Genomic DNA, 25450 nt, shown 5'->3' on the forward strand with positions numbered 1-25450 from the left:
GTTAAGACAACTCTGGGCAAGTACGAAGAAAAGAGGTACATGTTCTCCATGCACATAGATGTACAAAATTGTGGATTTATGCACTAGATTGAAGGTAAACTTTTGACATGTAGTGTTTGAGGACTGTTAACTAATATTATAATAATTATATGCACTCTTTTATATTTGATTGGAGAATGAGAGGATTTTCCCCAAATTCTCAGCTTCTAAACTTCGTTTTCTACATTGAGGTTTTTTTTTTAACCATAAGCATCCTACCATCTATTTTAACCAATAGATCCTACTAGATCTATTCAGGTTGGCAAACAGATCTGCAAGCTAATCATGGCTATGAATGGGTAAGAATATGTGCATGCGTGCGTGTGTGTGTATGCATGTATGTCTGGATACTTAGAAATACATGAATATATGCATGTGTATATTTGTGTATGTGTATATGCATACATGTAGGTGTATAAATTAGTACCTTTGTCCCGCAGATCAGTTTTGGTATCTGGTCAAAAAGAAAGAAATATTGCAACCACAACTCCTACAACTTTGTGTTGTTGACAGATGTCATTTAAAATAGAAGAAATGCTTTCTAATAATAATAAAAAAGGAGGTGCCACACATATTATCTGAGTGGCTGTCGAGCGAAACGATCTACCTTGCTCTAATGAGCCCCCATGGATCTTGGAGATGCAAGCTGTATTGACATGCACACTTAAGCTAATACACCTAGACCAGTGCCTCCGAGCTCTAGCAGCCAGGGATGCTGACAGAATATCTCGCTTCCATCTTCAAAGAAAGGAAGTGATTAGTATGTTATCATTACCATTCAAAACGTGATTTCCTTATTCCCTCCCGGCATAGGTGACACATCTGAGATGCGGCCAGACGTTGCAGGCAGCTAAAGCCACATCAAAGCTTTCCTTGAAATATTTTTTGGGGGGAAGGGCTGGGGGGGAGGGGGTGAAGAATCATTAAAACAATGCATTTCGAACAGAGAGATAAAACCTGATGTGAAGGTCAGGAAAGCTGCAACAACAGTCTATAATAATTAATAGAGTTGTCTAATATATGGTGGAGAAATTAAGAGAAAAACTGCCCCTCCCTCTGACAAAACAACAACACTAAACTAAATAAATAAAAGGGAGGAAAGAAGGGAAAGCTTGTATCATGGAAGCGCAAAATCACTAAAGACTGTAATTGAGAAAAAGAAAAGCACAGGGAGCTCTGTATGTTTGGCATTAATGATGATTTTTAAATAAAATTAAATACTTTACTCAGCTTGTCAAAAATAGCTTTCTTACTCCTAATTCTCCCTACATGCAGGTTTTGGGAGTAAGGTTTACTCTTCCAGTCTCTGAATACTGTTTTCTATCTTAACAAAAGACTTCATTTCAAATTGGTGATTCTCTAAAAAGATATGAGATTTGTGAAATCAAGAGTAATCTGAATTTTAACCCCAAACAACAGAACAAAGATTTTTAGTCCTTAAATTAAAACATTTAGCTACTGTAGCTTAAAAAAAAAAAATCCAAGATCAATACTGGAAACTGACAATCTAATTAGATCATGAAATACAATGTAGGAAACAAAGCATTTAAACATGGAATGATTTGGGGGATTCCACGAAAGGGAGCCAAATCATATTATTTAGTGTGTGGCTATGATGGGGAGCAAAATTTCCAAATTTTTTTTTTTTTGTATGAATAGCCCTAAATAATGGAAATAAGCCCTCCTCAGGACAATTCAGTTTTATCAGAGCATATCTGCACACAAGAGGACTATCAGTTTACCAGCAGCTTTCCAGCAGGACCTCACTTTGTATTTTGGAACCTCTTCACTTAAGTCAAGCTAAAATCAAGTTCTTGTAACAGCTGTGCTATTTACATCGCTGCCTTAGTTGTGCATTGCCCCGGTCTCTGAAAATGAAAGGCAATACACTACAGTAGCAGCTGATGCTTTCAAGTTGCCCACACACTCCATCCCAAACTCATTCTCTCACCCTCTTCTCAGCCCTTTTCAAAGCAGGTAAGTAAAGCAGTGCAGGAGCTTCAGACAGAGCTCAACTTGTGTGAAGAGCTGTGCAGTGTGGAGGGCAGGAGACACAGGACTGAAATGGAGAGCTAGGCGCAGCCAACGCCAGTTCAGATCCCCGTGCACGACCAGCCTGCCTCCAAGCGCCCCGTTTCCTGAGCTGAGCCCAAAAAGAGCCTCACAAGGAAGGGATGGAGCATGCTTTGTTTCCAAACACAATAAAACATCCTATGTTGGAGATGAGTGCCCGTCTTCTTCGGATAGATACTAGAAAAATTTGGGGTACTTTCACTGTTTGATTCCTATTAGAATCCTGCCTGAGAAACAATCACTTCTGAGCAAACTATATATCAATGCATTGTCATCACAGCAATCTATTCTACAACTATCCATATCAAAGATTGTTAAAAGGCTATTTCAGAACCTATTATTCCATTAGTCGAATGATATCATTCTTCCAAGTACAATTCCATTCTAGGTTACAGTTTTGGAAACACGCATTCCAGAAGCATAACTGATGAAAATGTTGTTATAGGCACAACAAAAGAATTAAGCTATAAAATGATGAAAAAACATATTTTAAAAGAAATGCAGATGTGATGTTGTCAGCTTTTAGAATTAAGATTTCTAAGTCCACAAAATTCAGTGGAACAAAACTAGGTCTTTTGTCAAATATGCTGATTGTAATAAGGAACATGGTTTTATTAATTATATTCATTGCTAAATTCTGGGGCCAGAGCTGCGTGTAGTTTCTTGACATACAGGTTTAAGTCTATTGTTAGCTCCAATGACATTTGAAAATTCAGACTCGTCACATAAGTATGAGCAGATGCAAACACACGCAAGCAGATATTCTGTCCTGCATAAAAATAATGTTGATGCATCACCTCCTGAGAAATAATCTTATATATCAAAACTGCAATTGATTACATATTTTTAGGATATACATCTGCTTCCAGGTAGAGAAGATAAAAACACAAAAAGATTAGAGGGTGCGTGTTTTGTGCATTTACACCCTTCATTTTACATACCATCATTACTTTTACGAAGAGGGGACACCACTCATGGCTCTTCACTCAGAAGAATTGTTGAAAACTGCTCTCTACAAGCCTCTAAATTAGCGTGTGCATCACCCAGAGAATAATGACATACCAATAAGTAACTTCTACGTAGGAAAATCTCAATCAATGCAGTCAATCTAAATTCGAAAATAATTCACAGTATTCTCATTAATTTAAACAATTACACAATTTTTAAGTCGCAAAGTACGCCATTATTTTATGCCCTAATATAAAAGAAAGAAAACTCACTCTCACTAAGTAAAAAATAAAACTACTCCAGCTCTGAAAACAGTACCAAAGCATATTTGATAAGTTTGGCCCAATTAAAACAAAATATACTCATTCAGCATCCCTCATTGATATGGGGATAAAATTATAAACATTACTATAAATATTTGCTGGGCCACAAAAGTCTGAAGCTCTATTACGAAACAGGCTAGCAAATTCTGAAAAATAAGAACTCACTTGGGTGCTATTTCCTACAGAAAGGAAAGTGTTGGGCAATGACGAGACCTTTGGCTATTCTTAGGTATCTGTGTACACAGCCTAGTAGGGCTTTTATAACATATGTGTGTTTCCCCAAAAGGATAATAGATTCAGGGTACCTTATGTTGAACCTAAGAGTCTGGGATGAAGGAAAGACGTTTACTTAAGGACAGTTCTTAGTGAAGTAAATCATAATGTCAGAAAAAAATTTAATTGCAATTGACTTCTTTGTGATACCACTACAAATAAAATAAATCTGAAGTCAGTCTACATTAAAACTACATTCAGGGATAGCTTGAAGATATTCCTTTGTTTTTCTTCCGTTTCTGGCCTTTAAAATAGGACTTTTCCTCTGATGCCAACAAACAGCAATGATCACTGTGATAAGCATGGTTTGGATATATTTATTTTTCCAAAAATAATCATCAGAGAACATTTGAGGGCTTTTAATCAATCGTTTTGCTATATGTAGATTTTCCTGAAAAATGAACCCAAAGATCTGACTTCAGATTTAGAAACTCAAATTTATAGGAAAAAGCAGATTTTTTTTTTTTAAAAGCAGGCTAGGAAGTACTCACCTCTTCACGTAATTTTATCAACTGCACCATGAATGCACAAAAAAAAAAAAAGATAAAAAGGAAAGAAATGGCAGGATAGAAAGATCAGTTGTGTGACAGGATACAGAATTAACATTGACAATTTATCTGTTTACATGTTTAGCATTTAAAAATCACAGACAAACACATTAAAAGAACCTAAACACAGACTACATGCAGAGTTTTTTGAACGAATAAAGATCACTTTCTCACACTGTCACATTAAACAAAGAGAATAGTGTGAAATTCTCTTTTAAAGTACATCTAAGACACCATCATGAAATAAAGGGGAACGACTTCATAGAAGTCTATATTATAAAGAAAGAAAACAAGTTTACTGTTCCTCTCTTCTAAGAATGCACCACTGAAGAGGTTTTGTATATACAAGTTTTCAGGATGTTTCTCTATTTTGAATCTTGACAACTGATTTCAGAATTTACCTACAAATGAAAATGATTAATAGTTCATGCTTTTGTCCCCATAAGAATTTAAAACAACAAACTATCAAGTTAGTTAATGTCATACTTCTACCTACTCTAGTAAAAAGACTGCATTTGGAGATCACATTAATTGAAAATAAAGCATGTCAGGATAGATAACATTTAGGACATGGCATCAGAAAATATTTCACTATCCTTACAAATATTTTGTATATTAGAATTAATTTCTAGGTTTTCATTTTGCTTCAGAGGCCACTGCAGAAATATGGTTTTTTTAATGTAATTTTTGAAGTTTCTTCATTTTTCAGTTTTCTTCATTTCATAAACTGGGCCACCTCAAAGCAATGAGCACTCATACTTCATTTGTACTGCAGTCTGTTATCACTCAAATCAAACCCCAAATCACTCTTTAGTTGTTAGTAAATTCTCCTATGATAACATTTTAATTCTCCTCTGTAGAACATTTTCTATTTGCCTTAAACATAACAGATAAAACAAGTCGCTTAACTTTTCAGAAACTAGAAAATGGATATAACCAGATATCTGGTTGTGTGTGTGAGTGTGTAGATGTGTGTGTTTGACAGTACTGTAAAGCAGAAATATCACTGTATAGTTGAGATGACTGCCATCGTTTCTGCAATGAATAGAAATTGAAACCTGTGTTGTAAGACTATAAACCACATTCTAGCTCTGAAATGTGCATCCTCAGCAATTCAGGTCTACAACTGATAATTTTTAAACATCCAAATATCTGTAACATCTGTTATAATACTTGACATATGCAGAGCAATAAATTAAACTATGGCTTTGGGAGAAGCGTGCTATAAATTGCTCACTACAAGTCTCTCTAAAAGTATCATGTTTACTACAGCCTGGATTTCTCAGTGCTCAATGCTGTTTTTTCGTCTCCAATTCAAAGAAGGTAGCATGCATTCCAGCGTATTCTGTTATTTCATTTGTTATGTGAAAAGTATTTCAAGTACAAAAGAGTGAGATTTCAAAATTGTTATGCATCTTTTAGAAAACCAAAACAGAACCTATTACATAATGTCTCACAGTGCATTTAGAGAAAATGAAACTTTTAATGTCGTCCTTTCAAAATACATAAGAAGTCGTCATTATTTTTGATCAATGTGCTCATTCTCTCAGCGACCATCCAGTGTCTATGAGTAAAGCACCTCCTCATTTCCTGTGGAAAGTTACTATTCTTCCCCAGAAAAAATAAAATTTTAAACTAAACTACCCGGCCTATCACATATCGGAATCATTCTCTTTGCTATCCGAACATCATGGGAGGAAAAGGCAAACATTAATTCTCAGAAAGAGACGATCCAGGAATTGATTGCACTGCGGCTATCGTTTCTTTCTGGGGGCACCATTCTTCGCTTGACTATGATACTTAAAGGGCCAAAGTTTAAAACTACTCCTTAGCCATGGAGACCATTTGGGGCATGCCACCCTGCCATAATCAATGAGTGTTTAAAAATGCTACCCATTTGTTTTTTCAATAGGTTCCAAACAAAAACCGTTCTATCTTGTTTGTGCTGCATGGCTGCATTCAAGCTCTACACCGGATTTGTAGCCAAGCTAGGTAATGGGAGGGTTTTTAATCTTTATCTTCTTCTCCTTCTTCTTCTTTTTTTTTTTTTTAGGGCTGAAGGTTTTCATTCAAGTAAACAAAAGATGGTCTATTTTTGAAAATTAACAATGCTTAGACTAGACTGCAAGTAGTGATTTCGTATTTTCTCGAGTTACTAGCTCCATCATAAGCGACATGAAAGTGTGCCATGCCACCATGTTGAGTTATGATAATCAACATCTTTTTTGAAACAAAGATTTTTTTTTTCCCCCAGTGCAGAATTTGATACAAGAGGTAATCTGTTCCTTTGTGGGCTGAAAAAATCTGGTTTACGCTGGTTTGAACCAGTGGAATCTCTTGTGGTTAAGCCTTCTGCTGTGACTAAAATCAAAACTGCACTGCAGAGCATGTGAGGGTTCATGCGCGCGCGCCTCTGTGTGTGAGGTGCGTCACATGACCCCCCCAACTACCGAATTTTTTTTTTTAAAGCTGATAATGCGACTGCCGTCTCTGTCCGCATACAGATAACGAATAAATGCTGAACTCTATTAAACGCCCTTTACACATTATCGTGGGTCGAACACACAATTTTCTGAACTTATGATGACAGTCTATTTATTTTGCTATAAACCCTCAGCACGTAACGAACAGATTTGTGCCTGGTAATGATCTGCTCTGCCAGGGCTATATGAAATGATACCGACCTTCTTTAGATCTTGGGGAATTAAATTGACCGACTGCACCCCCTGGTCTGTGGCTGAAGTTTAACACACTTTATGCACAGCAAGCCCAAATTGGAACTCAAGAGAACATCATATTAAAAAATTAAGCAATCCTATCTGCTAAATATTGCTTTACCACAAAAATTTTGGTACGTTTGGAAATATCCTTCTCTTTACATATATTTTTGAACCTTCTACGTAGGATTTACTCAAATTTCATTTACTCAGATTTATTCACTGATCAATATAATTTTGCATATGGAAATTGAGACTATTATGGTTCAAAAGTATTGCTTGGAACATTTTATTTGCCCCATTGTGATACTTCACTATGAAGGGGATTTAATTCTGTAAGATTTTTTTTTTTCCTTTTCTGAGAATGGTTTTCATGAAAGAAACTAAATCAAGTTAACAGCTATTGAGGTTTCCACTCTAAATACAGCATCACGATATTTTAAAAATCTCAACGCTGTCACATATTAAAGTGTTGCCACATGTAACGGAAAATATGAGATTTTAAGGCTAGAATGATAAAGTCTAAGACAATAGCCCTTGGAAAGCTGATGACCCAATAATAGTACTTGAATGTGCAAAGTAGATAATTTTGGCCCTTCTTTGTATATCAGGGATGAGCTATATTTGAGTGTATGAAGTGGATATGAATCAGAAACGACTTAATACAAAGTAGTTAATTTAGAATTAAGTGAAGCTGTGTACTGTATGAGGGATATTAAAGATGCATTTGAAAAAAATCTTAATTCCTGAAATCTTAATTTCTGACATTTCTAATCATGGCAGGAATGTTTACATATATCTATATATCTATCTTTATAGATATAGATATCTTTATAGATATCTTTATAGATATATAGATATATAGATAGATAGAGATATATAGGTATATGAGTAAATTAATATACTCCTTAGTTAATTGTCAGATTATAATTATGTGTATGAGCAGCCAGGTTTTAGATGCTTTTAAAAAATGCATTGTAAATGGCCAGAATGAGAAATAATGGCCATGACATTCACATTTGTCTAAACCTCCACACAGAAGCCACTAAAGGGAGGATATGTATATTGCACCAAAAAGAACTAAGTAGTCAGTATTTACTTTACCTATTTGTAACCATTGCTATGAACTCTTTATTATTTTCCTTTCTGATATATAATTTTAAAAAATTGACGAATACCCCAATTTTAGTGAAATAAATATTACCACTTTGTCTCATTTTGTTTACCTCCAAACAAAATACAGTTTTCTCTGCATATTAATATACATATTAATATTGTCTCTGTATATTAAAAGTTTATGACAAGCCAAGAAGTTCTGAAAATCAATTTATCAACAATTAACTTGAAAATAAACTTACTTGTAGGCAGAAAATATTTTCTTGTATAAATTACAGGTAATCCTACCCAGAAAAAATATCTTCTCGGTCTCTGAGCTATAAAAGTTAATATGAAGAGCCAACTCAAAATACTTTCTTCCTTTAAAGTAAGGGCTTCTGTTTTGATTGCATAACCTGAATGAATACTGATTCAGAACAAAGAGTTATTCTCAAGACATTCCTGTTTAAGGATATATATGTTTTAGTTTGAGAGATTTTAATTCCTATATTATGATAAAGAGTCTCAAAAGAAAATTTAATTTCTTCATTATGATATGGAAATTTTGCTACATTCAGTAACTAAATATCCAAAAAGTTAAGTGTGGTTTCTTTGAACTTTCAAACCTAATTCAAATTTTAGACTGAAAAGTTCACACAAGTAATAATCTAACAGTTACATAGTCTCATGACTATAATTTATCATACTCTATTTATTGAAGTGACAGCTCCTTACAACTAAACTTCAGGTTCTCCAAGCACTTTCAGAATTTGTAAGTTTGATTTATACAAGTCCAGGGGAAATCTCTGTGTAATCACTTTAAAGTGACAGGAATGTAATTTGAAAAATTCAGAAAACTGAACTCAATCTATTTTTGTGGAATATTTTTCTTTAGGCATAAAAAAAACCATAGTTATATGTATGTAAGACAAATGTTTTAGGCACATAAAATGTCCATTAAGAGAAGTGAACATGCTTTGGGGGAAAAAAAAGGGATCCCTGTCACAGTACTACAACAGCCATTACAATAAAGGAGTCTGAGTGAGACAGAAATACCCCCTTCCTTTCCATTCCCTCTCTATTAGGGAGTAGTTTCAAATGAGGGAAAAGATCTATAGCTTTCTAAAAAATTGACATGGGACCCAACCATTCACTTTTTTGTCAAATGGATAATGCTTTTTTTTTTTTACAGTAAAGATAGGAAATAAAATTATGATTCATTCATTCAGGAGGTACGAACAACCTAAATCTCACTTAAAATGGGAGAAAATATTTTTTTTCCTCTCATCCTTTCATTATTTAATCTAAGATGAGTAAAACCCCTTTCTCACATCACCCTTCTGTTTGATGTACTCCATATTTTTTCCCTTAGTTATAATTATTCTCACATTTAAATCAGGGAGGTTAAAATCCCAAGTCAAATCTTAAAGTGTTTACATGTCAGAACTTAAGCTGGTAACATCCAAACAGTGGAGGAGGTGAGATCTTTTCAAAAACAAACATAACCAGTGCAGGGATTCTTATCCCCTTTCTGGGGTCCGTGGATGGGGGTTTTCATCATTTCGGCAACATCCCTGCTACAATAGTAACATTACAGTAGATAATGATACAGTGTCAGCATATATAGACCTAGAATATAATCTGTTTGAAATGGTTCATACAATTATACAACTTTCATAATGTGTAGACACATACTACTACTTATTAAAATTTTGGTTTACTCAATGAATGCTTTATGCTCGATTTTATTTAGGCGATTTTATTTAGGCAGAGTAGAGGCCTTCACAATACTTGCCAAAGTAACCCAGGTCTTGCATTTCAGGTTCAGGTTCTCTATCATTTATTTTCTTTAAAAGTGTCCCAGCGAATCAGTCACTAGGGTTGTTCGAAACATTTTAAAAATCATTTCTGCACTGAGGTTCTTCAAACATTTTTTTAAGTCATATAGATTATCTGTATGAATTAATGAAATCCGCAGTATTAATTCAAAGAAAGAAGTGGGACATTAATTAGACTCATGGCACTAGTATGTGATCCAATGAGAATTGACAGCCAGGTTGTAAGACCCTTTTAAGAAGAAATTGTATCTTATTTTTGCCTATGCAGATCTTAAACTGCAAAACAACTTTTATTATATTATTATTATTATTAGACAGAGGCAGGACCTCTATATGAGAATCCAAGTTCCACACGGGGGGCTTATGATTTGCATTTTGGTGAATGTATTTTTTAAGAAGCTACACAATAGGAGACTGAGCTGCCCTGTTGAATTTTGAAAGCTTACTTTCGTTTGTTTTGCTGCAAGTGTTGATTTAATTATACTGCATTATTATCAAAGCTGCATTGTGTACTTTTTTATTCCTTTTACATGTGTTTGAGGTGAAGACCTTGGCTTTGTCTGCAAACAGTGTGTTTCAAGTTATTCCTTAAGTACTAAATAATAAAGAAAAGAGAAGAAAAGATTTTTTTTTTTTTAAAGATAGCAGACAGTGATCACAAGGTAAAGGGTTAAATGTAAGATCTCCAAGAAACATTTTGAAGTTGATTAAGACTCCAGCTTTGCATTAAACAGTATCACTTCCACATGAGTTACTGCTAATACTGTTAGGAGCAGCTTGAGAGCCCAGTGTGCTGGTGACCTCCTTCACCCTCCAGCCACCCACCGGGCCTTCCTCATTAGCATTCTACCTGGTTCTCCGAGGAATTCCCAGCATCCCCGAGGAGCTCATTGCGTACTTCGTCACTGTAGGCGATCCGTGACCTTTTCTATAAAACAAAACAAAAAGGGAGAGAGTGAGATCAACGTTAGAAAGTAAAGGCTTCGAAGCATTATAGGTTTTAAGGCTGATCATCTCAAACCTCGAGAGCCCCCTAATGGAAACCTATTTGCTAAAATCTGCAAACCAAACTTGTGTCAAGTTCTTGAACTTGAGAACTTGAATGTAAATTAGAAGTTTTTCAAATGCCAATAATGAAAGAAAACTCTGCGTTGTGTAAGTATTCCATTAATATTCACAAATGGGTTGGAACTGGTATATTGTTCCATAGGTGGTACTTCAAATAAGAACACTAAACTGAAGGAAATACAGCTACATAGCTGGGTATCTGCAAATCTCACCAGATTGTAATTAAAACAAGAGTATATGGGCTGTTTTTGTTGTTGTTGTTGTTGTTGTTGTTGTTTGTGTGTTTTTCATACTGTGGCAGGAAATGGATTTTATAGTACAGGTCTTTTAAAACCTCTAATTCTAGGGTTATATTATATCTGCAACGATATCTATACTGGAATGTCTGGAAAATAATACATCTATATTCCTTTCATAATTGTGATGCTTTCATCAAAAAGAGATGAAATTTAAAAGCCCATCCAATTTCCAAACAATAATTTAAATGTCTCTAAGTCCTCTATAAATAATGGCCTGAGGAAAAGTACGGGGGAGTGTATGTGTGTGTCTGTTAAAACAAATTAAATTTCCCAATCCCAGTAAATAAAGGCAAGAAGGCTATGAGTCAACGTTTCACACATTGAAATTTTTGTTTTACAAGAAATCTACCTTTACCTATAAAATCAGAGGGACACGTCTGCAAGGAATTCACAAATTATCTAAATTACACACATTTGGAAAAGCTAAAAGGCTCCGAAAACTAGTTGTGACGCTGGAGTGCAGTCCTCAGATCTTACTTCAGCACAACTATTTCAGACCCAAATGCAGATTTACAGCTTACTTTGTTGCCTTTTCTGCTTCTGAACTAAGCAAAAACAGTCAATTTAAAAACGGCAGTTGAAAAACAGTAATCTTTTCTCATCTGGGAACTACAAATTAGGACTTAAAATTTCTTACCTGTTCAACTGTGTTCCGAAAAATTATTGTAGTTTAAAAAGACAATCCGTAATCCGTGAGCAGAAGTCAACAAGACTTTTAATTAGACTTTTAAACTAGTGAATGCGTAACACTGCTTTGTCACAGAGACCATATTTTAAACATAAAATCATATTATGTTAAAATTTAAAAGGACTTTTGACAAAAACCAACCAAACAAAAATACCCCCACAAACCTATGGATTTTAATTCATTTTAAAGTTGCAGCCTTTGTCAATTGGGGTTCCTTATCAGAACCACAAAACAGAGAAAATTATTTCAATGACTACTTTCTCAATTCTCCCAAGAATGGAAAGTAAGAGAATTTAATTCATTACATAGAACAGAAGCCTTAAGGCATTAGGGCTTAACTCTCTGGCGGAATCCAGTTGAAAAGAGCTGAATGGAGTACAAATAAAAATAAATAAATCTAGACAATCCTTTCTTTCTTTTTTTTTTCTTTTTTTTTTTTTTAGTTTCATGGAGTTCTGTTGGTAGATTTGCTTAGACTAGAACCTTGGGGTCCTGACTCACAGCTCCGTAATCATTCTAACACACAAAATTTCCTCATCATTTTATTACCCTCTGGATACACTCAGGAAAAAGATACAAAAAATTGCAAATGTTTCAGCTTAAGGAAATGGTGACATCCTATCCCTGCCCCAGGTCTCTACCCCACTGCCTGCTTTCCCTGCTACAAATGTATATCTTCTATCTTGGCCAATGTAATAAGTCTGTAAGTAGATAAATAAAACCAACAATGTTGCAAAGAGGACAAAGTAGAAAAGTTAAATCATTAGCCTGAGGTCAGTAATGACATCTATATCAGATGTCTCAATAATTCAGAAGTGACACAACTCATTCATTTGTGAACATGCCAGACTTCTTAACACCACAAACAGCATATTAATTAAATCTGCTTCTCTTATTATATTTACTGAAGTTGCTATTAATTAGCTGTTTCTATTGGCTTCATACAGAACTGTATTGAAAAATGCTAAATTACAAGGACAGTACATTTCATGGCCTTATTATAATATTTAGATCAGCCAAACCTTTCTTGTGCCCATGTGGAGATCCCCACAACAGTAGTTTCAAACTAGCTAAGCCAAAGTATTTCACAGCATTAAAGGAAATGAGAACCTTTAAACAGGCTGTGGTATCAGAGCTGCCTATTTAATTATTCATTTCATCACTATGGGGGACTAAAACATTCCACAGTATGCAAGAATATCATATGGAGATTGTTTTTGTTTTTCCCTTTTTTCACCAAAATATCAACAAATTGGCATAGATTGTTCAATTACATTATATTCTTATTTTGATTTACTATACTTCAAAAGAAGAAAAAAATTACAAACATGTATCCTTAAATATCTAATCTTGTTTTGGTTAGAATCCATTGCTTTTGAAAACCAGCAATTAAGAATGTACATGCTCAGCAACAGAGGAGAACTAAGGATTTATCTACAGTTGAAGGGTGGTCCCTATAAATGTCATTTTTTTACCATTGGGATAGTAAAACTGGTCATTTGGATGGCTTTCTGGATGTAATTAAGCAAATATATGCTCAATTTGAAAATATTCTCTGATAGGACTGACTTCTGTTAAAGAATGAAAAGACAACTCATTTCAAACATCAGAAATAGTTCCTCATGAAAATGATACAACCAACACTGAAAATTGAACTTTGCACTCAAGTATCATTTTACAAAAAAACATTTTTTTTAAATCAAGACTTTGTAAGAATTGTATTTAAATGCCCAACATTTGTATTTTCTCCTAATTTTTTCTCCTAAAATTTATCCTAGTTTTTCTCCTAAAATTTTAAGTAAGCTGATTGTGATCAACCATTAGCCTGCAGAATCAACATTAAACTAATCGAATACCAAAAAAGGTAAATTCCTTTGAATGACAACCTGCTTATTTTATAGACAATTTTCCTCCAAAAAATCAATAAATTATTTTACCTTTTATGGAACTTTTAAAAACCTCACTTACAGTACTAAATACTATGTCATACTTTAATTTGCAGGATTCAAAGTTAATGAAACTGAAACATCTACTGTATCTTGGTAAACTAAAATAATTTTACTTTATTATCCACTGTATAAAATCTGTACTTTAGCCAAATGCAAGCATGAGAATTTGAGCTGGAAATGTCACACACTCAGCTACAGTTTGAAGGAACCCAATTCATAATGCATTTTATAAATAGTTAATGACTTCTATACATAAGCTAACCAGGCAAATCAAGAAATTGTCAACATTTTTAGTCTTAGTTGTCAGTTACCACTGTCTACTGGTGCTTTTTATATGTGGCTTCTGGAGAAGACAGAAGCTCCATGCAGTTTGTAATCTATTGCAATTTTGGGTCTGTACCATAAGGGTGGAAAAGCTTCAACTGACAATATTTGCCACACACACACACACACACACACACACACACACACACACACTGTTAAATGTAAGAGCATTCCTCACTTTTAGTTATGTGTTTGTGTTATAACTTCACAGACACATAAAAAGAAATGATAGCATATTAACTTCTAACTTATACACTAAGGTGGACCGGACATAGTGAGACAGAAAAATCTACAAACCATATATGAACTACGGAAAAGAAATACGACAAATTAACAACTGATTGATATCCCCAAGAAGTTGAATGCACACACACACTTTCAATAGCTATTTTAAACTGATGACAAAAGTGAGTCTTTGGTTATAAAAATGAGAATTTCAGATTCCAAACGATTTTCACTTGGTGTCTGAACAGAACTGTTGCATGCTGATTGGCACATTTTCTTAAAGCCAAGTTCAAATTGATACCCTTGCTCTGGTCTACCTGGAAATTTGGCTTGAAACAATCTATCTACTTGACCCAAGCCTTAACATTTCTCAACTGAACTGAGTGAGTATGTTTCTTGACAGGCACTGCTAAACTAGAAACAAAATGAATTAACTTAGCTTAAACTAATTAAGAACTGTGATCTGTGATACCACCTCCTGTATGATTCTACATGTGAAACAGCATATACATAACCAGAATGAGGATTCCACAACCCACCACTAGTGTAAGCATAACAATGAAGTTGGTTTATTACTAGAGCGTATATGAGAATTTAATTTCCAAGGCGTGCACATGGCAAAGCAATTGCTTAAATTGCCTCACCTGGGAATTTAATACAATGTTATCATCAGACCAGTCACATTGTAAATAGATTTATAATGCTTTCCATGTGCTGCACTCTGTTGCATATGAATTAAGTAATGATCTGGTATTACAATAAAATCACCTAGTTCCCACACCTGGCAGACAGGATATTTCACTAAATTAATACCCATACAGCTACATCACAAGGCATGGGAGCGGAAACCATCTCTAAGGCATTCATTCCGCTGGAGTTCTACATGGGAGGCAAACACTCCATGGTTATGGAGACTGTCACTATGTTGAATGGGCTGCTCAAGACAATCTGTTTCTAACATCTGTATCACAGAATTAAGACTTTCTCATTCCCGTTCAATTGTGACCCAATTTTCTTCATTCAGTACTTTAATTACTAATCAGCAATCCACAATATTCACAAACACTAAGAAAGGCCTTTATTCTAATCTACATGCTGCAGACAGCTAAATAATTGATACAAAGTGCAGTATGGTTTTGGTAAGTAATGAAAGAACAGCTTGTCCTACTTCTTAATCAAATTGGTCTATAGAAGAAATGGTTAATAGATTTCTCCATAGGTCTAAGACAAATTACCCAGTCTGGCCAGACTTTTCCATTGCTTCTACCATGTCTTTTAGTCTCCACATATTTAATAATGCCCAAGGTTACCAGGTGATACATCTATTAAAAACTGTTATGCTTTCATAGCCAAAGAATTTAACTGCTCCTGTTATAATTAACACTGTGGGATAGCTACAGAATACTGTGAAATTATATTTATTAGCTAGTTATATAATTGCTGGCATTCACTTCTTACCTAATTTTATCTGGTTCTAATTAAATAATATCATACTTCTATAATGCCCAGATGGCATTTTCTTAAATGCATCTATCTTTGGCACAAAGCATTCCATTTTTAACCTCACTTCTATTTCTCCATGGCCAATTTCAGCTTCGCATCCCCACTCCACCAGTGACCCAGGATTTAAAAAGACTCATCAATCAGGACAGGAAACTTACATTGGGAGGAAAAAAATAAAAAGGAATTTATGAAATTTTGTTTATCATAATGTTCTCTGTGCTATATTAATTTCTAGCAAAAAAGCAATTTAAGATTAAAACATGCCATACTACATGATTTAGGTAAAGGCAAAGTAAACTGTTAGGTAAATGTTTGATCCCTGGAAAGTGGTTAGGATAAAAAAGCACAGGGTACTGAGTGGAGAGAACAGAGACAACATTTCAGTATGTGATTTTGGTCAAATGAAGGTTTCTGAATATCAGTTTCCTCAATGTCTAAAACAGTGGCGATAACATTTATTTCCCAGGGCTGTTGTGAGGATTTAAATATTATAAACAAGTGGAAATCTATCATAATACCTCGGATGTGATAACCCTGAAAAGGATATTCAATGAAATATTAGTTGATAATATTGGAAAGGATGCAATAAAACCAGTACCTATACATGGCTGAGAGTACAAATTAGTGCATCCTTCCCAGAAAATCGTTTGCCGATATATACCAAAAGTAGCTTTAAAAAGTTTATATTATTTAACCCAGTAATTCCATTACATTGTTTTGCCCAATTCCCTATATTTGGTGCTACATTTTTGGATGATTTTCAATAGTGAAAACTTTACTGAAGTTCTTTAATGTTATCAGAGAAAGTAAGTTCCAATCTGTTTCTTTTAAGTAATTATTCCACTGAATATGGCTTGCTTTTGCTCACGGGACTGTTTAAAGGTCAAGTTCATTCGCTGCAAAGTGCACATGCCATGTGTCACCAATACTGTGGCATTGATAAAGGGAAAGCACACTTTCTATCATGAACTCATGGCCAGTGGACCACTGTAAGCCACCAGAGAAAATACTAACAAACACTGCTGCCAGGTTACCGACAGTTGGAAAAGCAGGTTAGCGTGAGAACAGCGAAATAACCTATTGTTCTTGAGTATATAATACCAGGAAGTTTTTCTATTTTAATCACTCTTTTATTATTATTTTCACTTGTACTTTCAAAAACATTTTACATGCTTGAAATGGATAGTTATGTTTTGGCTGTAAATTATAAAATAAATTATACTACATTTTCTCTTAATTTTTTTTAACATTTAGCTAGTATAATGTCACAGGTGAACACACGCATACGATGAGGTTATAGATGTATGTAGACACATATAGGCTCACACAAACCCATATGCAATCCATATGGAATAATAACTCTATTTGTGATTCACAGAGCTAGAAGAGACTTTTATTTATACTAGGAACTCTGACCAACTGCTGCTACATCATTTAATGATTTGTAAAACAGGGAGCCCAGAAATCATGTCACTGCACTTCTTCATTTCCTTCTCCAGCACTTTTGAACGTCGCCTGAAATTTAATTTCAGCCTTAGTGTTTCAAAATGCAAGGCGGGTTAGTTAGTACCGAGGCCCCAACTTGCTTGCATATGCTTGTATTTATGACTCTGACACTGCTATTGAACACAGTGTGGCTGTGTCTTAAATCATGTTAGCCTGTCAATCAATAATTTAGTTACTTCATTCAGAAAATCAGCTCATGTTAGAATGCCCAGATGTTGTCGACATCTGGAACAGTATAAGTGTTCAGTGGAGGAAATCTAATCCTTTCAAGTCTTTCTGAATACAAAATAACTTCATAGACTGAGCTTGAAATAATCAAAATGTCAAAATAATCACTATTTTGTTCGATAATGATATATGAATACCCTATACACTCCTACTGAAAAATGATACTCTGATGAATGAACGCTATGGATCCAATGGTGCATTCGTATTTTTAAAAACTACTGAAATAAAGTACATGACATACATTCATACAATTAAGCTGTGTCTAGGTTTCCCTATGTAATCTGCCTAGCATTAGGAAGGGAAAGGGATCATTCATTGAAAATCTGTCAACAGCCATAACAATTTCAAGTGATCTGGACAATCAAGAACCAATGTTGAGGGTCCTGAGGAACTGACACCAGCATGCATCACACACACTTATGTGTCACGTAAGTGAGGGGATCTTAGAGTTGACAGTGACACGAGGCATCACCTAGACCAGCCTACACGTTTAGAGATGACGAGTTCTAAGCCCGGTGCGTGATCTACCCGTGGGCCCACGGCTGAGAAAACCAGGCAGAGCAAGGACACAGCCCCTTTCTCAAAGCCAGGGCTCTCGTCACCTTCCTGTACAGGCTGGTGGTGTGGTCTTACCACTCGTCCCCCAAGGCCATCTTGGCTGTCGCATTCCCCTGGTTCTATGAACTTATCGTCAGCTGCAAAGGTGATTAGTCTATACATTTTGTCTCTTGCTACCCTTCTCCAAAATAAAGAAACAAAAAACCAAACCTGTTCTTGGTTTTTCACACTGCTGTCAACGTCTAGAATATGGACAATACATTTGAAAGTTCATGGGTGACAAATGCTTCATGTAGAATGTTTTATTTGATAGAATAAAACATCGGATCTCAGAGGGTGAGTCACAACCACACCTATGGGTGTGACTTACATATGTTTCAAGATTAATCTTCAAAGGCTGTACCATAAAGCAACAGGAATCTACCCACAGGGCAGGCGAGGAATTGCACAGGTTATTAAGATGTGTTAAGAACTGCCTGCTTACCCATGAGATCTGGTGACTCCCCATGCAGTGACTCTAAAATTCTAGATTTAAACCAGCCATCTCATAGGCAAGCAATTTTTATGACGTATTTTTTCCTGGTACCCATGTTGTGACAGATTCTTTATTATAGAATATGTTGTGTTCCAGTGAAGTTACAGTGCTCATAATTTAGATGGACAATATGCATTTTATTGCTTTATGAATATAGCCAATAAAACTGTGATACTTAGGCAATAAAACAAAATTCTTTTAGCCCATATTCTCTACGATGGAATAAAATCCTGCCGACTCAGGGGTTTTGCATCATCAGTTAAACGCTATTTCTCTTGTATTTTCAATGTGCCACTCTCTACTGGTTCTTTCCTTTAAGAATATAAACATTTTAAGTACACCCCAGCTTTACGTATTTTCAAAAGTTATTTTACCCTATACTACTCTACCTAGCTAACGTCCAACCTCTCTTTTTAAAAAAAAAAAATTATTAAATATGTTGGGATGACATTGGTTAGAAAAATTACATAGGTTTCAAGTATATAATTCTATAATACATCATCTGTATATTGTGTGTTCACCACCTAGAGTCAGGTCTCCTCCTATCACGATATATTTGACCCCGTTTACCCTCTTCTACCACCCTCCCACCCCCTTACCCTCGGGTAACCACCAAACTCCAACCTCTCATTATCCTTCCCTTCCTAGCCAAGCTTCTTGAAAGAGTATTCTATAAGCACTAGTCCACTTATTCATGCCCCAGCCATTTGTCAGCTTACAAAACAAAAACAACAACAACAAAACCGGACACTTTCCCACCATGCCACAGGACCCCCAGGATCACCAATGACTTTCTAGTTGTCAAAAATCATTGGTCACATTTTTTAAATAAGTTTTTTATTTTAGAATAGTTACAGAAAAGTTGCAAAGATGGTACAGAGGTCCCATATAACCCATACCTAGTTTCTCCAATTATTAACATCTTCTATTAGTACGGCACATTTGTCACAATTAATGAATCCAATTGCTCATTATTACACATTATTACTAACTGAAGTCCACACTTGTTTCTCAGATTTCCTTACTACCTGATGTTCTTTTTCTGTTTCAGGGTACCATCCAAGATTCCACATTACATTTCGTAGTCGCGTCTCCTCAGACTCCTCTGGGTTGTGACAGTTTCTCAGACATTTTTTGTCTTTGGTGACCTGGACCATTTTGAAGAGTACTGGTCAGGTATTATGTACAGCCTCCCTCAGCTGGGATTTCTCTGAAGATTTGCTCGTGACTAGACTGGTGGAATACGTTTTGGGGAGGAAGACCACAGAAGTGCTATTTTCATCGCATCATTTCAAAGGTATACACAACCGACATGACTTGTCACTGTGGAGGGTGACCTTGATCACCTGGCTGAAGTACCGCTTGTCAGGTTTTCCCACTGTAAAGTCACTCTTTTCCCCCTGCCCATACTGTCCTCACGGCGCATGACCCCCATTAGAGGAGTGAGGAAATAGGCTCTGCCTCCGTGAGGGAGGAATGACCTACATAAATTATTTGGCATTCTTCTGCACGACAGAACTATTTAATCACGATTCAATAATGTATTAACATCAGTCCGGACTCCTGGATATTTATTTTCTATTTTGGCTCATTATCCAATACCACCTATTTATTTCCTTGCTCAGATTGTACCAAATTTGGCTCCTACGGCCACTGTTCACTCCTTTTTTCATTTGACCTCTTGATAGCGCCTCACATTGTTGCCCACTTTCCCTTTAGCAGTTATAGCACCATTTCTCCTACCCTGATCTCTCCTTCTCAGTTCCTATCCTAAATTCTCTCTCCCTCCTCCGCCCCACGTCTCCATCCTTACTCAGCCCTCTTATCACTCATCTGAATGATTTCATCTCCATCCATTGTTCTAATACTACCTAGAGGCTGGCAAAGACATGTTTTCTGCATATTCCACTCACTAATCTTACTGGGTGCTTTAGATAACCTAAAGGCATCTCAGACTTAACACAAAGGAGCGCATTGTTTCTCTCTACATTGCTGTTCCTTGTTTCTCTGATTTGATGTCATTACCATGCACGGTCTCCCCAGATAAAAACCTAGAAATTATCCCACTTTCTCTCTTATTCCCCATATCGAATCAATCAACAAGCCCTATGGATTAAACTCTTATTTTTCAGAATATCTGTAACTAGGGCCTTTAGCCATATTTCCAGGATGTCTGTTATGTACTAGTCCCAATTCTTTCCTCATAACTGCTGTAACCACATATTTCATTCCTTTTTTTAACACATGAATTATATTTAAGAGATACTTATATGGAAAGACTGACATATTTTTCGGCAGAGGTAAGCCAATAGGTACAAATTCTCAGCTTCTCATTTTAGGGAATAAAGGAGACCCCTTCTACCCTACCTCTAGCAAAATATCAAAGCTATAAAAGAATCATTATCTAAAGATATAATTTATTTCAGAATAGGTTTGTTAAATTAGAAAGCAAATTTATTCAACAAAAGCCAACATACTATGGGAAAATGCTAAGCAACAGACTTCTCTCCAACTTTACAAGTCAATACCACATGTCTCTTTAATTTCAAATAGAGGCATATCTCATATCAGCTATTTTATTGTTCTCCTAAGTTAGATATTCCCCCCTCTTTTTTTATTATGTAGAAGCTAAAAGACCACCATTTCAAACGAGACAATGTGCATGCATATTTCTTCTTTGTTTGTCTGATTTGTGGACCTGAGGAATATGGATTACTTCTGTTATCTGCACGAAGACGCTCTGCTACAAGCCTGGCATTCAGTTTGCTTTTATCTCTGAGATCCCAAGTTGTACTGTTAGGCAACAGAGGGCACTTATCTAGATTGAACTGTCATACAAATAGATTTTTGTCAGCCATTCAATTTGTATTGGGGAACACGCCAACAAAAACAAAACCCGGCAATTTAAAACAACAAACCTATCCTCTACTGACAGAAACAAATTGCCGTATTTCAAATGAATAAGAATTACTATAGATCGCACATCCTGCGTGTTGGTGTTACAGAAAGAAAAATATCCTTGGAATGAATTTTGTGTAGTTTTTTCTGGCAGTGGACTAACATAAAGCAAGCACGTAGTATGCTTAATACTAATAAACATAAAAGAGAAACCACTAACAGACAGGAATTACGTGTTATCAGAAGAAAACGAGTCTCTGTAATAAAATTCCAAGTCAACATTCAGTTGGCTACACGAAGGCGACACTGCACTGTATTTTTGAGTTTGTTTTCTGATCTACAGTCTTTCCAGGAGTGCAGGTAGTACCTCTGCCCACAAAACAGTCAATCTGAGTTGTGAGAACATCATTCTCACTGAGCCTAAATTGATTCTGGCTCTCTGTCTTCAACATTCACAAAGAACAATTGAAAATTTTAGAGAACTGACCTCACCACATTTATACCTAATCTCTTCTGTATCTCCAACTGTTTGAAAAAATATTCAGAGTTGATCTATTCAAAGTTGGTACTAATCACAGACATTAAAGATGTTGATAAATTACATCAATGAAAATTTATGGTAGTGAGTTTTCAATTTAATATCAACTTGTCCATCAGTATCTAAAATAGTTTAGTTTCCTCCCCTATTATTTTTGTTTGACTTGAATCCCATTCCCTTTTCTATAAGCTGCATCTTTATTATGTAGCTACTACTTCAGTGAAAGCCAGTACGACTTGTGAAATCAGAAACTGTTGTGAGGGAAATACGCAAACATGCAAATTCAGCCCTGTGAATCCATATCAAACTGAAATAGAAAATAAACTTAAAGGTCACAAACTTCAATCGAACCTCAGTAATTTTACTACATAGAAATCCAACTAGTTCAATTATTCAAATGCAAATACTTACATTTTGAAAGTGAGTTTTCTTCCATTAAAATTATGTAACAAGAATTGAGCACTTGACAAAATTCTGTAATATGTCAAACGGCGAAGCTATAACATTTTATGTTGTAGCAATAGGCACTTATGTAAAGACTTGAGACTTTATTAAAGGGCAGTCTGAAAAAAAATAATGTACTCCAGATATGAAGAATAAAAAGGACCTCATGAATAGCAGCTGAAATAGATAACAGGACAAAAGCAAGGTGAAATATAATGCTCCAAGTTGCCTCCACATTTTGGTAAATAATCTGAGAAAAATTATTTTTACTTTAAAGAAAGTCATAAAAATACATGACTTTAAAAACATGAACAGAGGAATGATGTATGCAACTTACTTTCAAATATACATATATAGGCAGAGAAGGATCAATAGAGAAAGCACACATAAATGATAAAGCAAACGAAAAAAACAATACGTTAATAGGTAAATCTAGGTAAAGAGTACATGTGTGTTTTTATACTAGCCTTCAAACTTTCAAACTTTCTGAAAGTTTGAAATTATTTCTAAATAAAAAGTTTAACATGATTAAAAAGTGTGAAAAGATTATTGGGAGAAATAAGTAGAGGTTTCTGCTAAACAAATAATCTACAACTAGCTAATATTTGAAAATAGCTACATGTGAAAATAAATCCTCTATTAGGTAAATAACAACATAGTTAATGTTAAATAAAAAATATGAGAATATTACTCTTTTCAAATTCGGAAAATTTAAACTGTCATTTTTACCATATATGATGCTTTCCACTTTTTCAGTAAAAATACAGGATTTTATTTGCAGTTTTAAATTGGCAACATAATTTTCTTTTGTAGTTCAGCTATTAGAATGGACTCTAAATCATCCACGATCAGAAAAATTCAGTTATCAATTCAAAATAACAGAATATTATCTACCATTTTAAAACAGTTGGGTAATACAGGACAGTTCTTTTTCTCCTTCACTTCATTCTGAATGAAAAGTTTTGAGAACAATGATTCTAAATTAGATTGCGTAACACATAATAATGCTTATGACTATTTACAAAAATGTCTAGAGGAAACTGACATAAACCTTGTTGGCGTGGTTGGCCCTAACGGAAGATCTTTTACTAACACTGCTCTTAGGTCATCCTCTCATATTCTCGAAGAGAACACACACTCGCAGATAGTGAGACATGTGCCCACTAAACTTTGACTTGCTTTGGCAACCAAGGTGTTGCTGCTCTGTCTGATTTTGACTGTGATGGCCCTGGACTGACTGTAATTCTATTCCCTGAAAAGAACACAGCCAATTTTGGCGCTCTATAAATATGCGCTAATCGAAGCTTGGGGCTAGAAGGGACCTTGAGAGACCCTTTAGCACACCTCACTCCTTTCCATCATCTCACACTGAATGTACCTCATAAAGACCTCGGGAAGGAGAATCCTTAACTTTCACAAATGACGTTTGCCAACAGTCACTGGTTACTGTCAGGAACTATTTCCCTAAACTAAACTTAAATCTATGGTTCTATCCTTACACTTACATTAGAGACACATAACAGGGGCTGACCATACTTGGCATAACCGTTCCTCACAGACTCTAAGACACTGAAAAACTCCACAGTTTTCCATCCGCGGAAAATGACCCCAGGACCTTTCTCCATCTGTCTAATTTTTCAACCCTTTAATCATCTGAGGGGCCCACCGGCCAATTTTCTCTGAATTATCTTTAGGCAGAGTAGTCCCAATTGCACTCAGAGCTGGATGTTAGTAGATTCTTACAGAGTCCCACACAAACCAAGTGCACCCAATCTTACTCATGATATGTAAAGTTGAGGAGATCACTCCTTTCCTGTTCATTCTTATTTATGCTCTGAATACATTTAATATTATACATATACATTAATTTTTATTTGTGTTTTGAGGCTAGTTTCTATTACTCTTATTTTCTTGTCCTTAGGAAGGAAAAATATGATTAAATTAGAAAGGCCTCCAATTTGGGCATCTGATGAACCTGGATCCAAAGGCCAGCTTTGTCCTTTTGTAGTTGTGATTAATAAGCAAGTTTTTGAACACTTATGTACCTCAGATCTAGCCGAAATAAAGTTTATAAAATAGCTAATAGAATGTTTAGCATATACTGAAAACTAAAGAAAAGTAACTGCCCTAATTATAGTTATTATTATTGATAATGCCAGCAAGACTATTCCTCCAGCACATAAAACTCCGGGTTTGCCCCCTCAGCTCTTTATTTGAAGATGACCTCACACACCTATGCCCAACATGGCTCCTTCAGTTCTGCTCCCAGTTATCACCTGGACTCCTCATACAAACACCAGGTTGCCATTCCATCCCAATTCCTCCTGGCTCTTGGGACTCAAGTTTGCCTCCCATTATTGGTCTTTTTTCTTTGGACTCTTTTTACTTATATCTGGACTTGAATTTTCTCTGCTTTGAACCTCAATTCTTTTTTTTTTTTTTTTTGAGAATGTAGAGTCCCATTCATCCTTTTGCTTTATCTCTAGAAGAGAAATACCTGTATGTTATCCCAGATGCTGAAAAGAATCCAGACAGTAATATAACATAGAAGCTTCAAAGCTAATGTGCTTCATCATCAGCACATTATTTAACAGTATGAATTAAATAAACTATGATGCAAATCCCAGCTTTGCTATTTATCTACATGATTGCATAGAAGGTGCCTAACCTTTCAGAGTCTCAGTCTGTATATCTGCATAAGGGAAATAAAAATGCCCTCTTTCCTCTGATGATTAAATGGGACGTGCAATATGGACATCGCTGATTAAGTTAACAGGCTCCCTCTAAGTCATCATTTTCCCCTCCCCTTCCCCTCTGAGGAGGGGTAGATGGG

The 25450-nt window shown here is 35.4% G+C and overlaps 1 protein-coding gene across 4 annotated transcripts in view; it reads right to left on the minus strand.

Moving 5' to 3' along the window:
* Positions 1-25450, minus strand: part of VTI1A (vesicle transport through interaction with t-SNAREs 1A) — a 332570-nt gene that overhangs the window by 246710 nt on the left and 60410 nt on the right. For 2 of the 4 annotated variants that reach the window (XM_081073988.1, XM_081073986.1), the window contains exons 4-5: positions 10705-10782; positions 4148-4168 (exon numbers count right to left, since the gene is read on the minus strand). In XM_081073988.1, coding sequence (XP_080930114.1) covers positions 4148-4168; positions 10705-10782 — 99 coding nt within the window. The remainder of the gene's footprint in view (positions 1-4147; positions 4169-10704; positions 10783-25450) is intronic. The other 2 variants (XM_081073987.1, XM_081073989.1) reach the window with 1 other exon arrangement.

This window comes from Rhinolophus hipposideros (assembly GCF_964194185.1).
Source record: "Rhinolophus hipposideros genome assembly, chromosome: 15".
In the NCBI taxonomy this organism is placed as follows: Eukaryota; Metazoa; Chordata; class Mammalia; order Chiroptera; family Rhinolophidae; genus Rhinolophus; species Rhinolophus hipposideros.